Consider the following 27,308-nt stretch of genomic DNA (forward strand, 5'->3'; position numbering starts at 1 on the left):
TTAAACTAACCAATCCATCAACCAGATTCAATGTGTGTAGTGTGCCACACCCACTTCTGCAAAAAAGAGGGAGTTATAGTCTCCATGTCTTTTTATGGAGTCAAGCTTGGTCATAATTTCACAGCCTTCAGTTTCACTTATTTTGTGACTGTTTCCATTTATGTTGTTGTCATTGTGTATATTGTTTTCCTGGTCCTGCTTACTTCATTTTTCACCAGTTCATGTAAAATGTTACTTGCTTTTTGTCCTTGTTTTTCTTAAAAATGAGAGAGTGTAGATATAGGCTGAAAGAAAGTAACTAAGAGAGGGTAAGAAATTAAAAATGCTTGGGAATGAGGATAAAGACAGAAGGTACAGGAAAAGGCACCAGCAGGATTCTTCCATCCTTTGAGACCATGAGGACAGAATAAAGACTCCATGGTAAATGAGGGTAGCAGGGGCGCTGAGAGAGTTTATATGGAACAAAGTCTTAGTCACTCCTTTACTGGGAGTGACGGAGATAGGATGGGGCTGTGTAATTCAGACATTTGAAAGTCACATGGGGGAATGTAATAGTAAGAAATGAAAAAAAGATTGTGAAGCAGCAGTGTAGGACCAGTTGACATTAGATGGTATACAATTATTAAATCTAATCAACATGATAGGTGTTTGAACTAAATTTCATTATTTCCTCCAAAAACATTCAAGGATTACAAGGGGTTCATAGGGCAGGAATCATAGGTCAAGGTGATAATCAGTTGAAGAAGGAGGAGGGGCTGGTATTGAAGCAGTTGATCACAGAGTCAAGATCCAGTGGGGAAGAAAGCAATGCTAGAACCAGGGTGATGGGAAGGGAAAAGGGAGAGAAATAATGAAACCAAAAGTCATGATGAAGACAAAAAATAGGTAAGAAAGGAACAAGAAATGGGGATAGACTGAAGGAATACTAGGTTTGGTTCAATAAATTTACATGTTTGACTCTGGTTCTTGGACTGAAACTCAAGATAGACTTAGAATAGCTACCCCAAACATAATTTTTTCTAACACCATCTCAATGAGACACTTTAGCCACTTTTTTCTCGTTTAAAATTAAAATTTTATTTTTTGATGAACAGAAATCTATTTCCTTTCCCTGGATGGGGGAATAAAATAAATTCCTTGTAATAAATATAGTTAAGCAAAACAAATTTTCATATTGGTGGGATTCAAAATAAGTCTCATGTTGCTCTCAAAAATGACCACTTCAGTGAGGAGGTAAATACTTTGTTTCATTATCAGTCCTCTGAAATCACATGTAGTAACTGTGTTGATCATAGTTCTTACAGTTTTCAAAGTTGTTTGTCTTTACAGTGTCTTAGTAGGATTTCTTCTCTTGATTCTGATGATTTTTTCTTCATCAGTTAATAAAAGTCTTCAAAATTATTCACTTTTGTAGTGTTGGTGTTATAATTACTCTGGTCCTTTTCCCTTCACTCTATCAGTTAATATGTCTTTCCATTCCCTCTGAAATCATTCATTTCCTCATTTCTTATAATACAATAATAATTCATCATATTCATTTACCACAATTTGTCCAGCCATTCCCCAACTGATGGGCATTCCCTTGGTTTCCTGCCTTTTTCCTGACACAAAAAGATGGGCTATAATTATTTTTATATAGATAGGACCTCTTGTACTTTCTCTGATTTCTTTTGAGTACAGCTACAGCAGTGGTCAAGCTGTGCCAAATAGTATTACATTTTATACTAATGATCATTTATTTTAAAGTTGGAAGAGCCCATAGTGGTCACACTGACCAATTACCATCCCCCACTCCCTTTTGATGATCTATATTAGAAATGATCTACATTAGTCCTCATGAGAAATGTAAAACAGACTTATCCAAGATGGATAGTTAATAAGTAATAGAGTTGGGATTCAAACTCAGGCCTGGATTTCAATCCAAGGCTCTTTCTTTATTCTATACCATGATGATTCCTGAAGAGGTAAGCAGAAAATCTTTTTAACTACCACCCTTATCATTAAACATATTTCCAAAATATATTACTGTACTTTCTGGCATTTTAAAGAATATCACAATCAACATACAGTAATTTTCTGAATCTTGCAGTACCTTAGGGCCATAACTTGGAACATCAGTTCTTATTGTGGAACACATTTGTACATTTAGAAGGAATAGGAGATTGGTCTAAGTGAATCAATGCCAGGACATATGTTTTAAGTTTCTGAAACAAAACTCTGATACTAAGCTTCTTAATTTTGCTATTTGGTCCTGATAAAAGATGATTGTAGCAAAATCTCCAGCTGGTTTGGTGTTCTAATTGATCAAGGCTTCCCCATCTTATATCTGTGTTCTGATTTTTAAAAATGGCACTTACCTCTGAAATCATGTTCTCAGATTTCTAAGCATAGTTTTAAAAAGAAATCCAAATATATCGCCTATGCTTCAGTTTTTATAAAAGAAAATCTTAATACAAAAGTGCATATTTCATCACTTGAAGGGCATCTAAAATATATTCAAATATTGTTAAGACACACTAGTTGTTTAGTTGTGCCTATGTTCTTTGAAGTTATTTTCACTCTTGCATGGGGGCAGCTAGATGGTGCAGTGGACAGAGCACCAGTGCAGGAGTCAGGAAGACCTGAGTTCACATCTCACCTGAGTCAGACACCTGACACTCACTAGCTGTGTGACCTTGGGCAAGTCACTTAACCCCAATTGCCTCATCCTGGGCCATCTCCAGTCATCCTGACGAATATTTGGTCACTGGATTCAGATGGTTCTGGAGGAAAAGTGAAGCTGGTGACCTTCACAGCCCTCCCTCACTCAAAACAAAGTCAAGTGCAAGTCATGTCATCATTTCTCTGATGGCGTGGTCTTCTTTGGCAACAAAGGACAAACACACACACACACTCTCTCGCATATAATTCACATACTTATCATTCACATACATATCTCATATCATTCACTACTTACTTTTACCCTCGTATCCAATGATCTATCTCAGATTTTGTTTTAAAAAATTTCCATCTCAGAGCTTGAAATACATGTAAATACCCATAAATATCAATTATCCATCATCTATACTTTAAAAAAAGCTGTTATTGTTTTCTTTTTATATCACCATAATTTCACCCAGTATCACTCCTCCTCCCCCTTCCAGAGACCATCCTGTAATCATAACAACTAACATCCATATAGTGCTTACAATGTGCCAGGCAATGTGCTAAGTACTTTACATTCTCATTTGATCTTCACAAAAACCTTGTGAAGTAGGTGCAGACAGATATTAAGTGACTTGCCCATGGTCACACAACTAGTAAATGTCTGAGGTCAACATTTGAACTCAGATCTTCCTGATCCTCCATCCAGTGATCTATCCACTGTACTAACTAGCTACCATCCCATATAACAAATGATAACTGTTTAAAGATGAAAAAAATCAGCATAATGGATCAATGTCAAAAACATTTGAAAATATGTGCAATGTACACTTCCATCCTTGCAAAGGGATGTGATGGAGGTGTTTTCCAGTTCTCTCTAGCCATGCTTGTTCTTTATAATTTTGCAACATGCACTTTTTGGTTTTCTGTGGGGTTGCTCTTTCCATTTCCACTGTTGTCCTCATTGTATTTATTGTTTTCTTGACTCTGCCAACTGCAATCTGCCCTCATGCATGGTCAATTTTTCAAAAAGTTTTGGTGCTGAGAAATGTATATGCTTTTATTCACTGTCTTTCTCCCTCAATTTGTTCAATTTCTTTTTTCCCCTTTTGTGTACCTTTGTTAGTCTTACTCAAATTTCAGGCAGAGACCATTTAAATCTGCCACTAATGTATTACCATCTTTTTCTTCTTACAGTCTTTCCTTTATGTTAAGGCATTTGCAGTAAGTCTCTTAACAATGCTTTTGGTTTGTGTATGATTCATTTCAGCATAATGCAACTTTTTAAAAAGATGTTTTTGTGTTGTCAATGTTTTCCCCCCTTGTCTTATAACCTGATTGCAACTGCTGGAGTAAATTGTCTTTAATTCCATTTTTATTCTTTCCATGTCTTTTTCCTTTTTGGGGGTTTCTTGTAAGCAACAGATTTCTTGTGTCACTTTTTCAATTTTATTTAACCCTTTCACATTTAAAGTTATGAGAATTAGGTTTATATTTTCCTTTCTCCTAATATTTTTTCCCAAGTTAGGATTTTTTTCCACTCTTCTGTCAACACAGCATATTCTCTTTTCAGTTCTTTAAACATAATTTACTTTAAGGCACACTATTCCCTCCAGCTTTCTTCTCAGCATCAAACCTTCCTACTCCTATTACCCTTTTTTCTAGTTTTGCTTAACTTGGGCGTTTCTATTTGTTTCTTCCTTTTATTTATTCCTTCTCCCTTCAATTATCAAGTATGATTTCCATTCCTCTTCACCTTTGCATTTTCTATGCCTTTTCTAGAATTTCTTTCCCTTTCTCTTCTCTCTTGTTCCTCCTAAACTTTCTAACTCATAGTCCTGTTACTTTAGTTCTTCTTTATTCTATATTCCATCATGTGATTAAAACTTCTAGGGTACTTTTGAGTCCCCTTGTCTAAACACTTTCTATTTTAATTACCTTGCAGATCTTGTCCCCAGTCCCCCTTGTGTTTTTCTTCACTCTTGGAAATAATAATTACTTCAGGTGATGAGAGGATATTGCTCCATTGTAGGAATTTTCCTGTTCTTGATTGTGTAGTTCACTATTACGCTGTGTCTATGATCTTTTTTTTTTCATTTCCATGAAATCTCCTCTCTGGGCCCATACCCTCACTGTTCTGGGCATCAATTGTCCCCAGAAACTACTTCATCCCTGGAAAAAAATCAACGTTCAAAGGTTCTGGGCAGATCTCTTGCATTATGTTCAGGTTTCTTATGTTCTTTTGGAATTATTATCTACATATTGTCTTTTAAAATCAGGACATTTTGTTTAGTTATTTTTTTAGTTACTGGTTTTTGCTTCTGTTCTTCCAAATTGTTCTTCACTTTTGCATGTTTGCATTCCCAATTAGTTATTCTTTCATTTCTTTGGTGAGACCTGCCATGATGGATTCACATTGTTCTATTCTGCTAATTATTTTAGCTATGCAAACCCCAAATTCTGCCTTCATAATTCTTACTTCTTTAAACCATTCAGGAATATACTGCCAAGGTTCTACACAGTATTGGAAATCCACAGGATCTTTTACTTCACCAGGTGTTAATTCATTTTCCTTTATCTTGAAACATTTATTAATAGTTTCTAGGACTCAGCTGATCTAGATGCCAAATTCACTTTAATTTTTTAATCACTCCTATTTGCTTGTGTGCTTATATACAATAAGTCGTTGCCCAAGTTCACTTCCTCCTGAGATTTTTGGTAATGTGTCTTTTCCCCCTATATTCCCTTATTACTATCTGATTCCTTCCCTTTTCATGGCAATTTCTTTGATGCTGTACCTCAAAGCTGTTCAAGACCAGGTTGAGCAATTAACATTCTCAATGACCTCAGATTCTGATGGATGATGCACTCTTTCCTTTAGGATTAGTAGAGTGCCACATAGACCTACACATATCCTACCCCAGTTTCCATTGTTCCTCACTTCTCTGGCTACAATATAGAATGTTGCTACAACGCTGTCCCAAACAGGACAATCTTCTGCCTTTTGACTTTCTGAGTCACTGGAAGGACAGGTGTTGGCAGATTTGAGTTTTGTTGCAAACCTGAATCAACTTGTACAGCTGTGCTGCATGAGCATGGAGAGTAGTGGGGAATGGAGTGCTGAGTTCCTTACAGTTTAGGGATTGGTCTTCTTTGCTGTTAGTTTGATGAATTAAAGTTCTTGGTGTCACACTGTGGAAACAGCTAAATTGCTCTATTTCTGTGCATAATTCCAATGGGAGGAAGGGAGAGGGAAGGATCAGAGGTTATAAGGATCAGAGAAAATGCCCAGTCCTCTAACTTGTTGGTCACATCTGGCTATACAATTTCAAATACATATATCATCTTATTAATGTGAGTATTCCTTCCAACAATGGAGATTATCAACCGGATGGTTATTCTTGCCCACCCAGTGCAAGACCCATTTCGTAAGTCTGAAACTGGGGACCTCTGGAATTTTTTGAAACATTAAGGATATCAATGAAGAACATGGACTGCCCACTGGTTATCCTTTATTCTCAAAAGACCATTTTCTATTGTACATTTCTTCTGTGTACTATGTTTCCTTTTTAATTTCCTTTTTGCAATGTGCTGAAGGCTTCTTATGTCCACAATACACCTCTCCATTACCCCCTAAGACTATATGTTTCGCAACATAATATACAAAACATACAGTTACCCCCAAGATAGCAAGAAGTTATACAGAATTAGCAATTGGTGAGAATCTTCTGGAAGTAAATAATTACTTTTAGATTTTAAGACATATGATCTTAAGGAGTGCTTTCTAAATGAGGCACCTCAGACACACCAGAGATTTACCAGTATCAATAGTCCAAGAAACAAGACTCAGGTTTTGGTTTGGGACTTAGTGGCTAAGAGATATATGTGACAATAAGTGCGTAGTGTTTAGTAAAATAAAAGGGTCCATTTCATTCCTTCCAAATAATTTTATTTTAAAAAAAATTAACCAACTTTAACATCTTTAGACTCTGTAGCGTAGGATCATAAAACAGGCACTATATCTACAAAGTAGGGTGGACAAAGCTATGCCATTAAGACAAACCTGTCAAGACAGCCATAAAAGAAACGTAATAAGGAAGAGAAACTGTTTAAAAGAAGTGATTTGAGAGACCTAGTAATTTATACACTAAGGTAAATATATGCTAGCCTAACATCATCATGACTGCCTCTCCACCCCAGCAGTGTTATTTATAAGTTATTACTTGTAAACATACTATACTTAAGATGATGTAACGTTAACATTTTATCTAATAGGGGAAGAAAAGCTAATAAGTTCACACCAGTGTGAATAATGAACAACAAATCCAATGAGAAACTACAGTGACTTGATCCTATAAAAAAGTTAGCCAGATGCCCAAAAGCAATGGGAGGGTGGGCAGACCAGGGTAGTCTCCCAGCATAACCAGGCCCACTTCTAGCCTGAAAAGCTATAGATTTTGGGGCATTAAAAGCAGAAAGGTTCCTTGGGAAAGCCCTAGGGTAGGGATGTTGAAAACCCTGGGGAACAGCAGCAGTCAAACCAAGACATCTCAGGTCCAGTACTCTATACTGAGATGCTAGGGAGAGCCCTAAAGATCCATTGCTCTGAACCTAAAATATCCACAGTCTTAACGCTCGAAGTGACCCAAGTTGAAACCATGAAGAGCCCAACTACCTCATCCAAAAAATGCAGCAGTGGGATAGATCCTGGCCCTGGAATGAAGTCCCAATTCAGGAACTAAAACTAAAGAGATGATTAAAAAAAACACTAACAAGTTTTAAAAAATTATTGCAAATTTAAAGGTCCCCCCAAAAGGACAGAATAACTGTAACTAAAACAAACAGAAACTAAAAAGGGGGCAACGATGTGCTTTAAAGACTACATGAATACTTAGAAAAGAATTGGAAAGAGAATAGCTTGGACTGAAAATGAGAATAGCTAAAAAAGAAATATGACTTCATGACACAGCAAGAATATAAAAAAATAAAAAGGACTGAAGAAATAGAAGTGTAAGATATCTAATATTAACAACTAATATAGAAACAGGTCAAAGAAAGATAGTTTAAAATCACTAAACTCTATGAAAAGCATTATTCAAAAAAAATTTGGACAAGAAATTCTAAATGAAAACTGTCTAGATGTAGAACTAGAGAGCAAAATGAAGATTAAAAAAAATCCACAAATTACTTCCTAAAATGAATTTTCAAAAGGAAAAGCTCCAAGAATGAAAAGAGCCAAAATCCAGAGCTCTTTTATCAAAGAAAAATACTGCAACAATCCAGAGAGCAGTGCAAATACCAAGAGATATCATAAAGGATCATACAAGAACTGAAAACTTCTACTAAAAACCAGAGATCTTGTAATATGATATTGCGAAAGGAAAAATACATAGGCTTACAATCAATAACTTACCCTGCAAAGTGCAGAATATTTCTACAGGGGGAAAATGAACATTTAATGGAAAAGAACTTTAAAAAATTTCTGATGGAAAGACTAGAGCTGTGTTGGAATTCTTAAGTACAAGAGTTCAGAGAAATCTAGAGAAGTAAATCTGATTTCAACAGTTAGGATTAGTTATATAATGATGCAGCGCTAAACATTCTAATAGGGAAAGAAGAAACAAGTGTCCTTCCTTGCAGAAATTTAAGGTCTTCAAGGAGAATAAAGAGAATTAAATTTTTTAAAAAAAGAGATACTAGGGGTGGACTTGATATATTATTATGGTTTGAAGAGGAAAATGCAAAGGGAGGATAAAGAAGAGTACAGTAATATAGAAAGAAGGAAGAGAGGAAAGTTATTTCTCATACATGAAGTGCATGAGAATATATAAACACAGAAGAAGAAGTGAACATTAGATGAATCTTCATTTTATCTGAAATGGACAAAGGAAGGTTAAACAAACACATAAATCATAGTTTAGTGTACAAAAACATTAAACTCAAGGAAAGGGAAAGGGAAGAGTTAAAGAGGCAGGATAGCATTTGATAATATTTGAGAGGTTATAGCTACAAATAAAAGAACCTTGCGGATACTGAAGGGGCAATTAGGTGAGAGGTAGGGGAGAAGGAGATTCTAAGGAAGTGCCTTAGAATGCCTCTAAGAAAACTGGGGAATGGCTGAACAAATCATGGTATATAAAGGTAATGGAATATTATTGTCATAAGAAATGACAAAAGGAATTCTGTCAGAGAATTCTGAATGGTATAAAATGACAGTTTAAAATGAGTGGAAATAGGAGAAAAATTTATATGACAGTAGCAATGTAAAGAAAAACAACTTTCAAAGACTTGATCAAAATATGCAGAACAAAAGGAAATTCATAAAGTACAGAAATACAGTTTAGTTTTCAAAGTAACATAAAATTTATTATATACTTTTTAAAAAAGCAAGTAGTATTAAATGAAGATTCATGTTTTCATATTTTTATGACAAATATTTTTGTGTTATGTTATAGAAATGATCTTTTTGAGGGCTTAAGTTTAGAATATAAAAATTAAAAGGAAAAAAGAAAATTTCTCTTGATGTGGCATTTCTACAAGTCCTTTGCAACGTACCCACTTTTTCCTGCCATCAACTTTTTAACACATTATCTTACATATGCAATCCTATGAGCATCCTTAATTATATCTGTTCTTCATCTACTTGAATAGATTTTAGTTTCTTAATTAACTGATCACAAAGGTCTTCAAATATATGGACATTTCTCCTTCCTATATTAGTGAAATTTGCTGCTTTATAAATTCACCAAGCACTATTTTACTGTTGGTAGCACCAACATATCTACTATTAAATGAACTCTGGCAATTCTGTAAACAACTTTATATGGGGTAAGCAATAATTCTGGAGTCAGAAACTTGGATTCTGAAGATCATTTTTTGCTTATTCAAAGCTTTTAATTTTCTCTAGAAAAATCTTTATTTTACCAATGTAGTCTGAATTTATACTTTAAAGATATTGTTTCCATTTGTTTCTCAGTTTATCTGTGACTAAAGCATTTACACAAAGTGAACACAATAGTCTTTTACTTAATAAATTTTTGATTACCCCAACCCCTCTCCCCCCAAATTAGTATAATGTGTTATTTAAGACAGAGAGAATCTGAACAACTACTGGTCTTTGAAGTTGGGCAACAGGGAAATGAATGCTGATGAGTTGTCAAAGATTTGAATCGGGTTAGGGTAACCTAAGTTACCTAACCTAACTTGATGAGTAGATAATCCTATAGAGTAAGGAAGTTTTTAACCTATTTTGGGTCATGGACCCCCTTTGCCAAGTCCAGTAAAAACTATGGACCACTTCTCAGAATAATGTTTGGTGCCTACATTCATAATTGAAGGAAATTCTAAATTTCAGTTAGAGATTAGAACAAATGAAAATGCAATTTTTTTCCACATCCAAGTTCACAGACCCCCAGAAATCCACCCATACGTGTGGATCCCAAGATAAGAAGTCCTACTAATAGAGATAGGCAGGTCAAGTATTCATTCCTTATAGATGAGTCCACTAAGGGACAGAGAGGTTAGTTTTCCCTAACATGTGGCCAGTTTAGATATATATCTCATATGGATATATTGGTTTACTTTTACACATGGACTAATAATTCTTGGAAAAATTCTACTACATATTATTGTCTTATGAAAGTACAGAGTCTCGTATTTGTCCTAGAGATCCAAGAAGACACAGTGTTTGTCAAATACCACTGCTTTACCACTGACCTGGCTTTACAGAAAAAATAATATTTTTATTCTCCTTAGTGTCTATTCCAAATTCTCATAAAATCACTGAAGTCAAAGGAAAAAAAAACACTAAAAAACCCCCCCAGCACAAATAAACCAACTTTAATAGATTATTTTGTATTTATATTGAGCTGTTCTCCAAGGAGCTCAAATGTTTTACAGACATTATATCTAATTAATCCCCACAACAACCCTGTGAGGTAGGTAAACAGGGGTAGGTATTGCTCCCACTTTACAGATAGGGAGAGTGAAGCACAGAGAGGTTAAGTGACTTGCCCAAGGTCACACAGTTAATTTACTGAAGAGCAGGATGATTCAGAATCTATTTCCCAGCTCCCAGTCCAATACTCTATTTGAATTGCCTCATGAAGTCTTTCACAAAAAGTGTCATTAAACAAAGTATCAAGAGTAGTACATTATGAAAGTGAGGTCTTTGTACTGCTGCCATCAAGGACATACAAAACAAACTGATGGCCAGAGGCAATGAGGCCCATATACATACAGCTCCCATGTCCCTTTCTCCCAAGCTCATAGCTACTGTCTTTAGTCATCTTCTAAACACAAGATTTATAAGACAGAGGCCATGTGACTTAAGAGTAGGACTTTATATAGGATACTCACCCTTTAAAGAAGATACTTCATAGAAATTTTGCTCCAATATACAAAATATGGGACTGCTATCCCACTGAACATTTACATAGTTACACAGCAATCAGCCACCATTTACAACTTAAGACAATCTTTCCCATCCTTATCTTAATCACAATCAACCACACAACATTATAATGCTTTCTATATTGGTCATTTTTCTTGCTTACTATATTATATTCCTTCCTTCCCCACCTCAACAGTTTAAAAAATAAACTATAGTTCTGACATTGACTTTTTACTTAGCTTCAGTTGCATTAGAAGTAAAAAGTAAATTTAAAACTATCACTCCCACAACCCCTACCCCCACATATCATTTTATGAAATATAGTGTAGATGTTGTGAAGAAACAGAGAAAAAATTGTGTGACTATCACTGAACTCAATAAAAATGCTGTAACTTGCTAAAGTACGAAATATAACCTTGGCTTTTAATACATTTTAAATGTAAAATGTAAAAACAAACATTTGTTAGTTAGCAACTAACATGATATTATGCAAAGGACTTCTTTCTATCTTGACCCATGAAATAAGATGATTCAGCCTTCATTTTCTTCCTTTCCCCTGTACAGAAAGAGCTGTAGAAATACAGCTCTAAATTCCAAGATAATTTGGTATAAGCCCTTATAATAAAAAAATCACATTTACTCCCATTTTCATGACTTTCTTTCACATGCTTGGTTTTTCTTTCTTTTATTTATTTTATTCTCTCTGCAATGCTGGTAGGTTAGGCAGGCTATGTACAATTTGTACAAAAAATTTTAGCCAAGGTAAGGCTTTAGAAACTTTGCATCTTAAAAAGCAATTTGTTAAAATACAGCTCTACTTTCTTCCTGCACATTTGTTTAAACAGCCCAATTAGTTAAGTGACCCTGTTAAAGATCTGTTCAGCTGAACGAATAGGTGAAGTCTGTTCCTGAGCTAAAAGTAAATGCTAATTATAGCAGCGAAGAAAACATTCTTTTTTTTCATATTTTAACAGTATTAATGAAATAACTTTAGGAAATTACAGTAAAGCAAAAACAAATTACTCTCTGAAAAGGGGTGACAAAGAACATTCAAAGCCTGATTGCTATTATTTCGAATACATATTCACTTATTTTTCCATTAAGTTACATTCAGCCACTGTCAGACAACATACTGATGCATGGAAAAGTGTCAATTGCAATAGTTTACATATATATTTTACACTACACATTACCTGGTGCTGCCATGATTTAAATAGTGTCTAAAGTTACTTTTCAAAATCCAAAACAGAAAATCTTATACAAACAAAAATAATAATTTCGGAAAATTCTTTCCAGTATTATTTGCAAAACTGCAAAAATGCTGGCTTTATTTTTTTGGATTCCTAGACTATTCAAGAAAATTTCATATTGAAAGGGTGCACACTCAGCTAATCATCCAGGCTGCTAAAGAGTGAGTGGATCATTTCACAAGGAAAGAAATGACATTCTGAAATTATCATAACATGTAATGTCAGATTTTCCAAGCACATCCTCAATGTGAAGTTAGTATATTTAAGGACTATAAAGAATCATATATCACCACTGCACCAGCATCTCCTTATGATACACATTTCTTTTATCATTCCAACAGTTGTAAGAAAAATTTCAGAGCTTTTTTTTTCATCCAAGTTGAATAGAATAGATGATTTAGAAATTAAAATGACAGGAAAAACTATTTAGACAGAGATACCAGTTACTCCTGGAAAAGAAAATTTACTTCCTCTCATAGAATTTTTCTTAAGATATCTTAACTGATTTTAAATAGAATTTAAATTTATCCTTCAAAATAGAAAATTAAAACACTTTAAGGGTATAACTGACTAAAGCTAACACAAGTATCTTTAAAACTTGTTGATAGATCATTGACAATTCATACAATACTTAGACTCTAGCAGATACAATAAGTCAAATAAATAAGAATAAACTATAATTACAAAGCCAGTCTTTCCCCTTGGGGAAGCAAAAAGCCACCTTTGACCAATTGTTCCCTACATATACACATACTGTATATTATTAGAAGCTTCTTCAGAGAAGCAAAACATACTTGCCTCCCTGACAATGGAGTTCATTATGTTAATCTAGTATGTCAGGAAGGCAACTACAAGTGTTGGGCCCAAGATTATTTCAGGTTTACTCATGAAAAACCACAAAATATGCTCTCCAAACTGAACATAAGCTAATTTATGCAGTGTATTCAGTGTCTTCTTTTTAAATAATCAATACAATCTAGCACAGGTTCCTATTCTTTCTATTGCACCCCAAAGGCTTTCAAATTTATGGGTGCAAACAACAAAGAAAAACGCATGTCAATTACTGGAAGGCTACTCTGACAAGAGAAGCTGGTATCTCTGATTTCAAATTATTCTTGCATGGAACTGTACAGACAGCATGATACCTGAGCAAATAAATCAACTACCATGATATGAAGGGCTTGTTAATCCATAGTCTTTGCATGTTTAGCGCAAAGTGCACTACTGCCGCCCCCTGAGCTCCCTGCATTTCACTTTTCTTGAAAAATCAGTGCTTGATCCTTTCCCAAATAACCAAAGAAATGAGGCAGAACGTCTCTTCACCACAGTTCCCATTCAGTCCCGAGACTGATAGAAGAGGATGTAACCAGACTCAGAGTTCTTTGAGATGTCTGATGTCAACCCGTAGAATTCTTCAATAGCTTGTGCATCTATTTTCTGCATGACATAATGCAAAAATGTTAAGAAACATGTAAGTGATGTTTTTATTTTTCACAACTGCAACAAATTCTTCAACTTTAAGTGAAACAACTTAGTTCTCTTCTTTTTAAAAATAAAATCCTATGTCTTCCGTTATTCTACTGAAAGTAGTCAAGAAACAGCCAATCAAACTACTCAATATAACATTTAGTAAAGATGAAAATATCAGTTTTGAGATTAAATCAGACACAGGTAGTATTTAATGAGTCACACATAGTTCAGAGAATATCAAGTAAAGGAAAAGGTGCAGCATTCACAAAAGAAAAACTACCCATCATGGAATGTGAAAGAAAATAAAAAAACGAAAGAATAAAACTACTTACCTCTACAATGTCATCATCAAACAATAACCAAAAATCGTGACTCTTAACTATTGCAATGTAATGGCCTCGATTAGGACCACTATAAAAGAGAGAAATAGAGGGCATTGAAATTGTGCAATGATACTTAACTTCAAGCTTTTGGACTCTAAGTTTCAGGCTACAGAATGGGGGATATGAAAGCAGATCACATGCCACTTACCCATTTCTTTTGATAACACACAGTCAAGCTGATTTAACTCCTGGGCTATTCAGCTACAAAATTAAGTTATTTCCTTAAGGAAGTGCTTTAAAGCAGCACCTAAGAGGACAGTCACTTTACACACACTGTATTGTTGTAACTATTATTGATTTGCTTTTTAATAGGCAAATTTTACAAATTCTTCATAGCAAAATTCTCTTCTGTAGCTGACTAAAGATGAAGTCTTCCAGGAAGAATAAGCAAACAGGAAGATGTAGAATTTACCTTCTTGAAATCAGGGAAAAGATGAAATACATTTTGTTTATTTGAGCTAGAAGAGAATTCTAGAAAACATTTCACATGGACATATTTTGCTTTTGCCTTCAGGTGACACAGAAGGGGGAAATGAAGCAAATATTAAATCACTACATTGGTTTTCACTTAACTAAAAGATAAATGAAAAATTACACTAGACCAGGGTAGGGAATCTGCGGCCTTGAGCTCACACATGGCCCTCTAGGTCCTCAAGTGTGGCCCTTTGACGGAATCCAAACTACACAGAGCAAATTCCCTTAGTGAAAGGATTACTTCTGTAAAACTTGGACTCAGTCAAAATGTCACACCCAAGGACCAAGGAGGCCACATGTGGTCTCGAGGTCGCAGGTTCCCCACCCCTTGCACTAGACCCAAATAAAGAGGAAGAGTAGATCAAAGCAATATGTGGATAATTAACTGGATTTTTACATGGTTCACTGATTCACATCCTTGCTATTTTTTTATTTCTAGGCAAAGACCAAGTATGACACAAAAGAAAACAAAAGATGCTGCATCCAGGGACTGGAATCTAAGTTCAAAATCATCAGACCTCTGAATAAACAATTATACTATAGTGTATGTAAAATATCACCTATGACGAAGCTGCATATTTCTCCTATATGACCAGATACCCTGGACTTGTCTGTTGAGAGAATAATCTTAGGTGAGAGAATGGCCTATAACAGAACCTTACTGTATAAGTAGTAGTAGCATTACCTTTAATTTTCATTACAAAGAAAAGTATCTATTTGAGAAAAAAAAATCAGGTTTTTGATAGGTCCATTTTTTTCTACTACTATGGGTTTCAACTATTAAATTCTCTAATGTTCCAAGTACAGATACAGGTTAAAAAACAAGAAATTTTAAATATTTTAAAAATATTTAAAGAGAAGAATTAAAAGTAAAAGCTACAAAAGGAGGAGAAAATGAACAAAAAGTAAGGATAAGGAACAGAAAGCTGAGAAGATAAATGTTTCCCTGGTTCCTATACATGAGCAAGGCACTAATATAATATTGAGGTATAAATGCAATGTGACATTCCACGACCTGCTTTCTTAGTAATTCTGATTGTACTATGTCAATTTGCATAAACCTATTGACATGACAAATACTGACAATGCTGTGTTATTTTCTTGAAAAGAAAAAGCTTAACAATGTTTAAAGTGTTCATAGAAAAATGTTTATAATTTTTAAGTAACACCAGGGTGTATGTGGAATGTTTAGTTAAGAGGGTGTGACTTTAAAATAGTGGAGTGCACAGAATTGTTATGATGTCCTTCAAATATCAATAACCTTTGAGAAGGTACTCATTTGTTTCCCTGACTTAATTTCATTCAAAAATGGAATGAATTTGAAGGCCTGGAGAGAATTACTTAATCTTGTGAAATATACTTTTAACTTCTCCTCTTGTCGTATACTTAAAAAAGCTTTAAATTAAATTAGTAAGTGAAATCTGCTTTAATGACATATAAAATCAATCCCTGGACAACTACTTTAAGGTAATTCCGTACAATTTCCAGCACATCCAGTTCAACCTTTAATTAAGCAACAAAGTGAAATTGATTAGATTTTTTTGGACTCTTATGGCAATTTAGAAAAGTTCCTTTTATATTTTTTTGTTCAACTTCTTTCCATAGGATTTTCAAAGCATCAAATTTCTGAAAAATGGATCCAGTACATAATTTTATGTAAACACCCCTACAATAATTTATGTATCCATAATATATAAGAGCAAAAAAATTACATGTGGAAAAACTTTGAAAAGTTTTATATAAACATTAAACATTATAAAATTATAGAAATTTGAGGGCCAAAGTTGGAATTGGTCCTGCCATTCTAGAAAGCACTCTGAAACCAAACCCCAAGTCACTAAACCATGTATACCTTTTGCCCCCAGAGATTCTACTAGTAGGTACATATCCCAAAGAGATCAAAGAAAGGCAATGGAATCATTTTACCGAAGATATTTATAGCAACTACTTTTAGTGTGGCAAAGAACCAGAAAAAAAAAAAAAAGAATGTCCAATTAGGAAATGGCTAAAAAATTTATCAAAAATAAATATAATGGGGTATTATTACACTACAAGAAAGGATGAAAGGGAAAGATTCTAAGAAACGTAGGAAGGCTTTATGAACTGATGCATGGTAAAGTAAATTGAAACAGGAGAATTCATATAATGATTACAATAATGTAAAGGGAAAATAACTTTGAAAGCTTTAAGACTTCTGGTCAATGGAATGACTAATCACAACTCTGGAAGACTACAGATGAAGTATATGCTTTCCATCTCTCAGTACAGGACAGAGAGACTAGGGATATAGAATGAGTCATTTGTTTTCAGATACAGACAATGTATGAATTTGTTTTGTTTGAGTATACCTATTTTTTAAAGCAAAGGCTTTTATTTTGAAGGGCAATGGAGTTATGATAAATGTGCTAAAAAAAAAAAAAAAAACCCAGCATCAGCTAAACATTAAATAAATACAAAGAACAGAGCAGAAAGTTAAGAAAGAGACAAAAAAAAGTGAGCAATGTTACTGTCCTGTAATTTTAATATGTATTTTTTAAAGCTGCATATAGATTCATACTTTCATATAATTATTATTCTTTTCAGTTTTTTTTGCATACTGAAATGTTCATACTTGCTAAGTTTATAGCGAAAAAATAAATTTTTGAAAAGTGAATTCCTTATATCATTTAGGAATGTCAAGAGACCTTTTAGACATTTTTGTATATTCAAAGTAAGCTAATGCTTCCCATAAGCTCTTCATTGCTATATAATAGTCTACCACCTCACCTACATGATCTTAGATTTAGAGCTGGATAGAACCAGATTTTCTAATTCAAACTTTCAATTTTACAAGTGAGGAAAATGAAGACTAGGGAGGTTAAATGACTTGCCAGAGGTCAACAGTAGGTATCAGTCAGTGTAAAGTAACACAAACAGCACTAGCCTTGGGGTCAAAAGCTCTGAGTTAAAAATCTTATCTCATTTATTAATTATATGACAGCAAAGAAATCATTTCCTTGCTCTTAACTTAAGTTTTCTATTCTGCAAAATGGGAAAATACTTGTGTTACTACGTACCACAGGGCTGTTAAGAGATTAAGAAGCAAAATAGTAACATTTTTGCTCTAAGAATATTACAGTGAATTGCAGAGAAATCAAGGTGAAGGTATATTCCCACCCTTCCCAGCTAACACTACTGCTAGCATGGCTTGGGAATCGATCCCAATTCTTTGATAACAAGGTGGCTTCCTTCTCTTTTAGAAAAAGGATTTTAATTTCATCTGTCCTGTTCTTCCTATCAAGCATTTCCTGGTAAATTTGGGCAAATTAATATTTTTACTATACTTCAGAATTTTGCTGTCTACTCTTCTTCCCGCTCTGACTTTGCAATCAAGGTGTTTTAAGGATGGGAAAAAAGAAGTGACTGATAAGAGCAAACATTAGAAAGGTAACATTTTGGTAATAAGGGTAGTTCTTACTTCACAACACAGGAGAAGCCATACAAATACTGAAGACAATAAAGCTCAGAAGAGAACTCATAAGGATTTTTCTTGTCTCCTTTTCTTTTACTGTTAAGTACTGGTTAGCTGGTGCTTATCATGTAATTTGGCTATGAAATCTATGTTGTAGCAACTTTAGAAATAAATTTTCAAAATGCTGTTAACCTATAAAGCATTTTTACCAACCTACAGTTTTCATCAGGATTTTGAGATATTATTTTTCTTCTCAAACTTTATTTTATTTCTTCTCAAATACTGTGTTTTGTACTATTTCAGCAATAATTTTTTGGGTGCCTACTATGTGCGATGCATTGGGTAAATGTAGTACATATAGCATCTATCATAAAACAAAAATAATTTTTAAAAGGTCATTAACAATACTGGAAGCAAAGAGGATTTTCAATACTCTGTCACTTGCTTTCTAATAGGCACAGATTCAGGTGATACCAAAGAATAGTGCCTTTCACTCTGGCTCCCTAATTCATTCCTGTCTCCCCAGGGGTGGGGAACCTGTGGCCTTGAGGCCACATGTAGCTTTCTAGGTCTATGGGTATGGCCTTTTCACTGAGTCTGAGTTTTACAGAACAAATCCTTTTATTAAGGGGATTTGTATTGTGAAGTTTGAATTCAGTCCAAGGGCCACACCTGAGAACCTAGAGGGCCACATATGGCCTTGAGGTTCCCAACTCCGGCATCTAGACAAAACAGAGGTACAAGTAACAAGGGATAGGAAAATGTGGAATTTTAATCTCATGGAACATAATATTGGAAAATTTTCTAAAGGCAAGGAAGAAGGATGACTTTCTAGAAAAATTTTCTAAAAATAAATGTTGTTGCAGAGACAAATCTAAACAGGATGTGTAAACTGTCTTATTTGGAATTTTGAGAATATGTTTGGCTTTTATAATTGTACTACAAGTATACTTTTCTAATTATTTGGCTGGACTTTGTAATAAATATCATATACATAGGTATAATACCTTGCATATAGTAGGCCAAAAAATACAATTTAATCTCAGGAAGAATTTATGGGAGGAACTGAAATGAGGAGAGTTTGAGTTTTCATTGGGATAAGGAACTCCTTGTGGGAAAACCTTTTCTGCCAATGCAGAACAGCAACTGTCACACAACTCAGAGAACAGCTTGGGCCCATACAAGTTAAGGGGTCTGCCCAGGTGGACAGACAGCAATTGTCAGAAGAGAAACTAGAATCTAGGCCTTCTTGCATTTATAGCATCCTCTCTATCCGCACTTTCTTTGGGGATGTATCATTTGGAAAACAAAGAATTTTTTTAAAAAAATTACAGAATAAAATCTTAAAATTAACATCACTATTGATCACTTTGTCAGTTTCTAAATGTTTCTGATAAATATATACATGAAAGATAAGTTACTGTTACCTTCCACAGTGAACCACAACAGCAACAAGGTCATACATTCTGTCAGGATTGGTGGCATCTCCTGAAGTGTTAAACAGTCGAAGTTCTAAAGGAAAAACTACCCGATAAGAAAGTTTTGTGTATCGGTGAAGCTGATCCATATATTTGAATCTCTTCAAGTGCAGCGCCAAAATCATGGGCAGTTTTTTTACTTTCATCCTGTTAAGGAATTTTTTTTTAAGTCAAAAAAATATATCCAAAGTAAAATTAAAAGAAACAAAAGCACAAGTCATCTCTATGGAAAAGAATTCAATCAACATGCACTTTATGTTAAGTCATTCAATATCATATTTTTTAAAACATTTCTATAACAGTTGACCAAAATTTAGGAGAGAAAATGTATGTACAAAAAAGCAACTGTTAGAAGAATATATATTTTTAATTAAAACAGGTCTTTTTTCTGTCTCAACTATAAAGAACAAACATATCATATAAAGGAAAAACCTATTTACTCTTTTCTAATATTACTTTTGGTTGGGCAATTTGAAACACAGAGAGCAATATTATAATTCCATATTCACAAAAATCATAGTTTTGGAGCTAGAAGTAAATTTAGAAATTATCTAATGCAAACCTATCACTTTATATATGAAAAAATTAAGGACTAGGGAAATTTAGTGACTTGCCCAACATCACAACAGCAGTAAGGAGCAGAACTGGTATTTACGGTTCACTCATATTATAGGGAAAGAGGATTTATGAGACTTATTTTATCTGTTCTCTACTTTTAATAGACAAAGAGAGATTCATGTGATGCTTTGAAAAACCCCTTTACACTGGTCCCTAGAAATTTCCATATTTAATAGTAGAGTAGAATATAGCTGGGACAGCTAGGTGGTGCAGTAGATAAGAGTGCTGGGGGTAGAGTCAGGAAGACTCATCTTCCTGAGTTCAAATCTGTACACTTACTGGCTTACAATGGTAGAGTAGAAATGTCTACTTACATTAAATTCAAACAGAATGGCAGACATAAGATATAAGCATTAATGTTCAACCAGAGTAGCAGTGTCAAACTCATATAAAAAGGAATCCTAGAAGGCTGCATATTGACTTAGAAAATCACAAATTAGCATTATGTATGTTGTATTTATGTTAAACACTTCCCAATTACATGTTAATTTGGTTCTAGTCATTCCACCTAGAGGGTTTGACAATGCTGTTCTAGAGGGGTGAATGAGATGGAGGAAAGAAGACTCTACCCTAAGAAGAGGTATTGGAAGGTATGTAAAATAAAATGAAAATATTTTAAGTTTATATATGACTAAGCCACATTTTGGAATCAATCTTCATCAAACACCTAAATAGTATTTGGTCAATGATGAGGCCCATAAATTTCCATAATTCCAGTTAAAGAGGTCATCACCAGAAAAACAAAACTGCTAAAATATAGGCTCTAATGAAGAAACACAGATTAAGATCATGAAAAATTTTGTAGGCTACAAAGTATGATTATAGATGATTATTCTTCACATGATTACTACAAAGCTTACTTTTTTGAATGTCTGACTAAGCTTTACAATCATTCCTAACTCTAATCTGACAAAAGGTATATGAAAATGTAATAGCTTTCACTAATATTTTAAAACCAAGACTACCGACTGAGTTATGAGGTACAAAAGGAAAATGAACAACTAAATACTGGGTCCAATTTAATGAATATGCTTGAATAAGGTTTCAACTAAAATCAAGAAGTAACAGGTTTTTGGATATAAAGCTTCAACAGGCAAATCCCAAAACATTTACTCAGTTCAGACTATATATAAGGCATTGCACAAGGATCAGGGAATAGTGATCTTTTAAAAAAAAAAAAAAAGACTACTTTGTCTCAAAGGCGCTCAAAATCCAGAAGAGAATATAACAGAAGAATGACAATTAGTAGAAAATGCTTTTATATTCTGCTTGTGGGGTCAAGTAATGTTTACTGATACTTGTTTTCCATAGAGCTCTAAGACATCTATAGTGTCTACTTAGTTCCTCTAAAACTAATTTTTTTCAGAGAATAACTGCGACAACTCTGAAATGAATCAGAAAAAATAACAAATTTTAGTGCTATTGTTGAAAAACAGCAAAGTCTGAGAGGTATTAGGGAGAGGAAACTTTAATAATACACAAATAAATTAAAAATAAAAGCAAAATTGTCAACTTCAAAGATCACTGCCTTCGTAAAGCCTTTTTAAAAATAAAATTATCAAAGCTAGATAATACTCTATCATACATGTACAAGTAGAGAAGAGTCTCTGGAGCCAGAGGATTTAAATAATGCCACTGAGGCTTACTTTCTATATGATCTTAGATAAGTCATTTAGTTCCTCTTGCCTTTAGTTTCTTCAAAAGTAAAATGAAGTGGGGGGGAGGGGAGCCAAGATGAAAGAGTAGAAGGGAGGACCTACTGTAGCTCTCCCCCCAAAGCCCACAAAATACCTATAAAAATGACTCTAAATAAATTCTAGAGCAGCAGAAGCCACAAAACAACAGAGTGAAAGAGATTTCCAGCCCAAAGCAGCCTGGAAGGCAGACAAGAAAGGTCTATTGCACTGAGCTCGAGGCAGAATGCAGCCCACAGAGAGCAGCCCAATCTTGGGCACGCAGTGCTGCAGGGACAGAACTGGAGCAGGCTTCAGGGCGTGGAATCCCGGGTAGCAGCTGTGGTTCCCAGATTCCTCATCCCACAAACACCAGAGACAGCTTCAAAGGTAAGTAAGAAAGCTCTTTCACATGTGTGAGAAAGGAGCAGGGTCTTGCCCTAGCCCCAGTCCCAGGAGGCTGCAGTGTCCATTTTTGGAGAACTCAGTCTAAAGATGCTGGGAGAATTGAGCCATTGATCTGGATCTTAGCCCTGAGTGGTGGCCCTGGGGTGAGGAGGAGCACTGGCCTGGTAGAGCTGGAGGTGGTTGTGGAGAGGGAACCCTATTCACAGATCCTCAGGAGGGAGGAGTAAACTCCTCTCCTTTGACTGTGCCACCTTGGAGGAACTGAGAACTTACAGGTCCCTTGAGTATATTCTCCTCTTGACAAAGGACTCAAAAGTCAAGTAACTGGCTGGGAAAATGCCCAAAAAAGGAGAAAAAAAAATAAGACTACAGAAGGTTACATTCTTGGTGAAGAGGCATTTTCCTCCATCTTTTCGATGAGAAAGAAAAAAGCATACCATTAGAAGAAGACATCAAACTCAAGGTTTCTTCATCCAAAACCTCCGAAATAAATTTTCCATAGTCTCAGGCAATGGAAGAGCTCAAAAGAGATTTTGAAAATCAAGTAACAGAGGTGGAGGAAAAATTGGAAAAAGAAATGAGAACGATGAAAGAAAATCAGGAAAAACGAGTCAACAGCTTGCTAAAGGAGACCTGAAAAAATGCCCAAGAAAATAACACCTTTAAAAATTGACTAACCCAAATAGCAAAAGAGGTCGAAAAAACCAATGAGGAGAAGAATGCTTTAAAAAGCAGAATTAGTCAAATGCAAAGGAGGTTCAAAAACTCACTGAAGAAAATAGTTCTTTAAAAATTAGAATGCAGCATATGAAAGCTAATGACTTTATAAGAAACCAAGCAATTACAAAACAAAACCAAAAGAATGAAAAAGTGGAAGACAATGTGAAATATCTCATTGGAAAAACAACTTACCTGGAAAACAGATCCAGGAGAGACAATTTTAAAATTATGGGGCTACCAGAAAGCCATGATCAAAAAAAGGGCCTAGATATCATCTTTCATGAAATTATCAAGGAAAACTGCCCTGATATTCTAGAACCAGAGGGCAAAATAAATATTGAAAGAATCCATTGATCACCTCCTGAAAGAGATCTGAAAAGAAAAACTCCCAGGAATGTGGGAGCCATATTCCAGAGTTCTCAGGTCAAGGAGAAAATATTGCAAAGAGCTAGAAAGAAACAATTCAAGTATTGTTGAAATACAATCAGGGTAACACAAGATCTAACAGCTTCTACATTAAGGGATCAAAGGGCTTGGAATATGATATTCCAGAAGTCAAAGAAACTAGGATTAAAACCAAGAATCACCTACCCAGAAAAACTGAGTATAATACTTCAGGGGGGAAAATGGCCATTCAATGAAATAGAGGACTTTCAAGCATTCTTGATGAAAAGACCAGAGCTGAATAGAAGATCTGACTTTTCAAACACAAGAATCAAGAAAAGTATGAAAAGGTAAACAGGAAAGAGAAATCATAAGGGACTTACTAAAGTTGAACTGTTTACATTCCTACATGGAAAGATACCATTTGTAACTCTTGAGATTTTTTCTCAGTATTTGGGTACCTGGAGGGATTATATACATATAGACAGAGGGCACAGGGTGAGTTGAATAGGAAGGATGATATCTAAAAAAATAAAATTAAGGGGTGAGAGAGGAATATATTGGAAGAAGAAAGGGAGAAATGGAATGGGGCAACATTATGTCTCATAAAAGAGGCAAGAAAAAACTTTTTCAATGGGGAAAAGAGGGAAAGTGAGAGGGGAAAAAGTGAAGCTTACTCTCATCACATTTGGCTTAAGGAGGGGAATAAGATGCACACTCAATTTGGTATGAAAATCTATCTTACACTACAGGAAAGTAGGGGAGAAGGGGATAAGTGGGCTGTGGGGGATGATGGAAGGGAGGGCAAATGGGAGGAGGGAGTAGTAAGAAGTAAACACTTTTGGGTAGGGACAAGGACAAAAGAGAGAACAGAATAAATGGGGGACAGGACAGAATGAAGGGAAATATAGTTAGTCTTTCACAACATGACTATTATGGAAGTCTTTTGCATAACTACACATATATAGCCTATATTGAATTGCTTGCCTTCACAGTGGGGATGTGTGGGAAGAGAGGAAGGGAGAGAAGTTGGAACTCAAAGTTTTAGGAAAGAATGCTGAGAATTATTTTTGCATGTAACTGGGAAATAAGAAATACAGGTAATGGGGTAGAGAAATCTACCTTGCCCTACAATAAAAGAGAAGATGGGGATAAGGGAAGGGAGGGGTGTGATAGAACAGAGGGCAGATTGGGGGAAGGGGTAATCAGAATGCATGGCATTTTGGGGTGGGGGGAGGGGAGAGATGGGGAGAAAATTTGGAACTCAAAATTTTGTGGAAATGAATGTTGAAAACTAAAAATAAATAAATTAAAAAGTACAATGAAGTGATGTTATTTATTAGATTGCTTCAGCAGTCCCTTCCAAGTCTAGTGATGTATGATTTTTTCAATGTGTCTGCAATGCAACATAATGCAAATTGTTTCAAGTGTTACAAGCCTAGTTCCTAGAGGTGTTACAACCAAACAAAATTATCACCCGATGGACAACCTTCTAGAGACAAATATCTGCAAATTTAACTAGAGTAATCATCAGATAGAAGACGAGTTAATTGCTGATCTCATATTTAAAGCCCTTCTAGTTTGGTAAGATCTGCCAGAGTTTGCTCTTTACAGGGCCTTTGAAAACCTAAAGTAATCAGCTAAGAATTACACTGTCTGTTTTAAATTCCTAAGTTGAAAGTCTATTTTATTTTTATTTGGTAGATTTTTAAGTCTTATAACGTGACAACAAGCAATTACTTTATTAAATGAAGTATTCAGGTCAGTAAGGGTATCATCAAGAATAGGAAAAAATTTATATTCAGAGAAAACAGTAATAAATCAACAGGAATTTATATGTTAGGTACTGTGCTAGGAGCTGGGCATGGAAAGACAAAAATGAAACTAACTTTCTCTTAATAAATTTATACTCTATTGCATGAGACAAACCTGTACATATAAACACATATACAAAATACATTCTTGGTCATTTTGAGGGAAAACCACTATTAATTGCAGGGGGTGGGATCTGTAATGGAGGGAATTAAAGAAATAACTCACGCAGAAAATGTCTGACCTGAGCATTGAAGGAAACTCGGTATTCTAAGACATAGAAGTGAGAAAGGAGTTCATTTGAGACAAGGCAGCTATCCAACACATAGACCCAAAGACAAAAGGAGAATGTCATGTGTGAGAAGAGTAAGAAGGCAAGCTTGGAAATAAAAGGGAGCAATGTATAATAAGCATGAAACCAGGAACCAGGTTTTGAAAAGCTTTAAATGCCAAACAGAATTTCATATTTCATCCTAGAGATATTAGGTAATTACTAGAATTTATTGAACAAAGAGTAATTGGTCAGACTTGGGTCTTAGAAATACCACTCTGACAGCTGTGTAGATGTATTAGTGAAAATCTGATACAAAGAATAAATTAGGAGCTCACTGCAATAATCCATGTGAGATATGATGAAAGCCTGAACTAGGAATGTTGGCCAGGGGGGTGAAGATATGGTGGTAGATGAAAGAGCTGTTGAAGAGGTCTAAAAATTGACAATGGACATAAAGTAGGGGAGAATGAGGAATGGGGAAGAATGCTAAGGAAACAAACTTGCATGGCTAGAGGAATGGTGGTGCTTTTGACAGGAAAATATAAATTAGGACATGGGATGAGTATGGAGGGAAAAATACAAGTTCTACTTTGAGCATTTTAGCTTGAGATATCTATGGAACATCAATTTGAAATGTTCAGTAGGCAGTCTGGTGATGCGGGATTGGAGTTCAGCAAAGACAAAGACTAGATAGACAGATCTGGAGTCGACTCTTTAGAGATAACTGAACTCACTGAGGCTAATAATGTCACTGAAAGCAGAGAGAAGAGAAGGTCCAGCACAGAGCCTCAGAGTATACCCACAGTTAGGAGGTATAGGTGATAATCCAGCAAGATTGGAAAGGAATGGTCAAACGGGTAGCAGAACCAAGAGAGAACAAAGAATGTATTCAGGAGAGGTTGGTAAACAGCATGAGATACTATAGAGAAGTCGGGGACAAGAAATGAGAAAAGGAGGGAGGGAATAAGCATTTATATAATACCACCTACTATGGGCCAGGCACTGTGTTAAGCACTTCATAAATATTAGCTCATTTGATCCTCACAACAACCCTGAGAGGTAGGTGCTGTTATTATCCCCATTTTAGAATTGCAGAAATCAAGGCAAACATAGGTTAAGCGACTTGCCCAAGGTTAGACTGCTATTAAGTATCTGTGGCCATATTTGAATCTTCCTGACTCCAGACCTAGGGCTCTGTGCACTATGGTACCACTCAAAAGGCTAATATTTACATTATGTAGTGTTTTATAATTCATAAAGCCATTTATCACAACAACCTTATCATCTAAGACCATAAAAGCTTTCTGTTTTTCCAAAATCACCCTACTTTTTGATACACATTTTTGTTTCTTCTTGAGAGGATATCAAACACGTCACATACAGTACCACGTTAAGATACGTTGACAAACAGATTAGGTCTAAGGCAGTTCAGTGTGGGCAATAGACAACCTTCATCTCCTTCACTGAATCTCATGCCATGATCTGTCGATTTCACTTTTACAACATCTCTCAAATATGCCTCCTCTTCTTTAATACTGCCACTATCCCAGTATAGGTCCTTGTCACCTCATGCTTGGACTATTACAAGAGCCTGCTGATTGGTCAGCCAGCCACAAATTTCTTGCCACTCCTTTCCATCCTCCAATCAGTTCCCAACGTGATTTTTCTGAAGTTTAGATCTGACTACATCAACTTCTTACTCAATATACTTCAATGGCTCTCAATCTACTCTAGAATCAAATTCAAAATTCTGCTTGGAATCTAAAGTGCTTCATAATCTAGTCTTCCCTACTTTTCCAATCTTCTAACATCTTATTGCACCCCTCTCTCCACCTCTTCAATCCAACAATACAGGCTGTTCCATGAATAAGATATTCC

At 35.1% G+C, this 27,308-nt stretch overlaps 1 protein-coding gene across 3 annotated transcripts in view; it reads right to left on the minus strand.

Annotated features, from left to right (window-relative positions):
* Positions 1-6,575: 6,575 nt before the first annotated feature.
* Positions 6,576-27,308, minus strand: part of USP12 (ubiquitin specific peptidase 12) — a 227,723-nt gene continuing 206,990 nt past the window's right edge. For all 3 annotated transcript variants that reach the window (XM_072611783.1, XM_072611781.1, XM_072611780.1), the window contains 3 exons: positions 19,491-19,688; positions 14,088-14,166; positions 6,576-13,722 (listed from right to left, as the gene is read on the minus strand). In XM_072611783.1, the coding sequence (XP_072467884.1) occupies positions 13,621-13,722; positions 14,088-14,166; positions 19,491-19,688 (379 nt within the window). In that variant the 3' untranslated portion in view covers positions 6,576-13,620. The remainder of the gene's footprint in view (positions 13,723-14,087; positions 14,167-19,490; positions 19,689-27,308) is intronic.

Source organism: Notamacropus eugenii, chromosome 5 (assembly GCF_028372415.1).
Source record: "Notamacropus eugenii isolate mMacEug1 chromosome 5, mMacEug1.pri_v2, whole genome shotgun sequence".
In the NCBI taxonomy this organism is placed as follows: Eukaryota; Metazoa; Chordata; class Mammalia; order Diprotodontia; family Macropodidae; genus Notamacropus; species Notamacropus eugenii.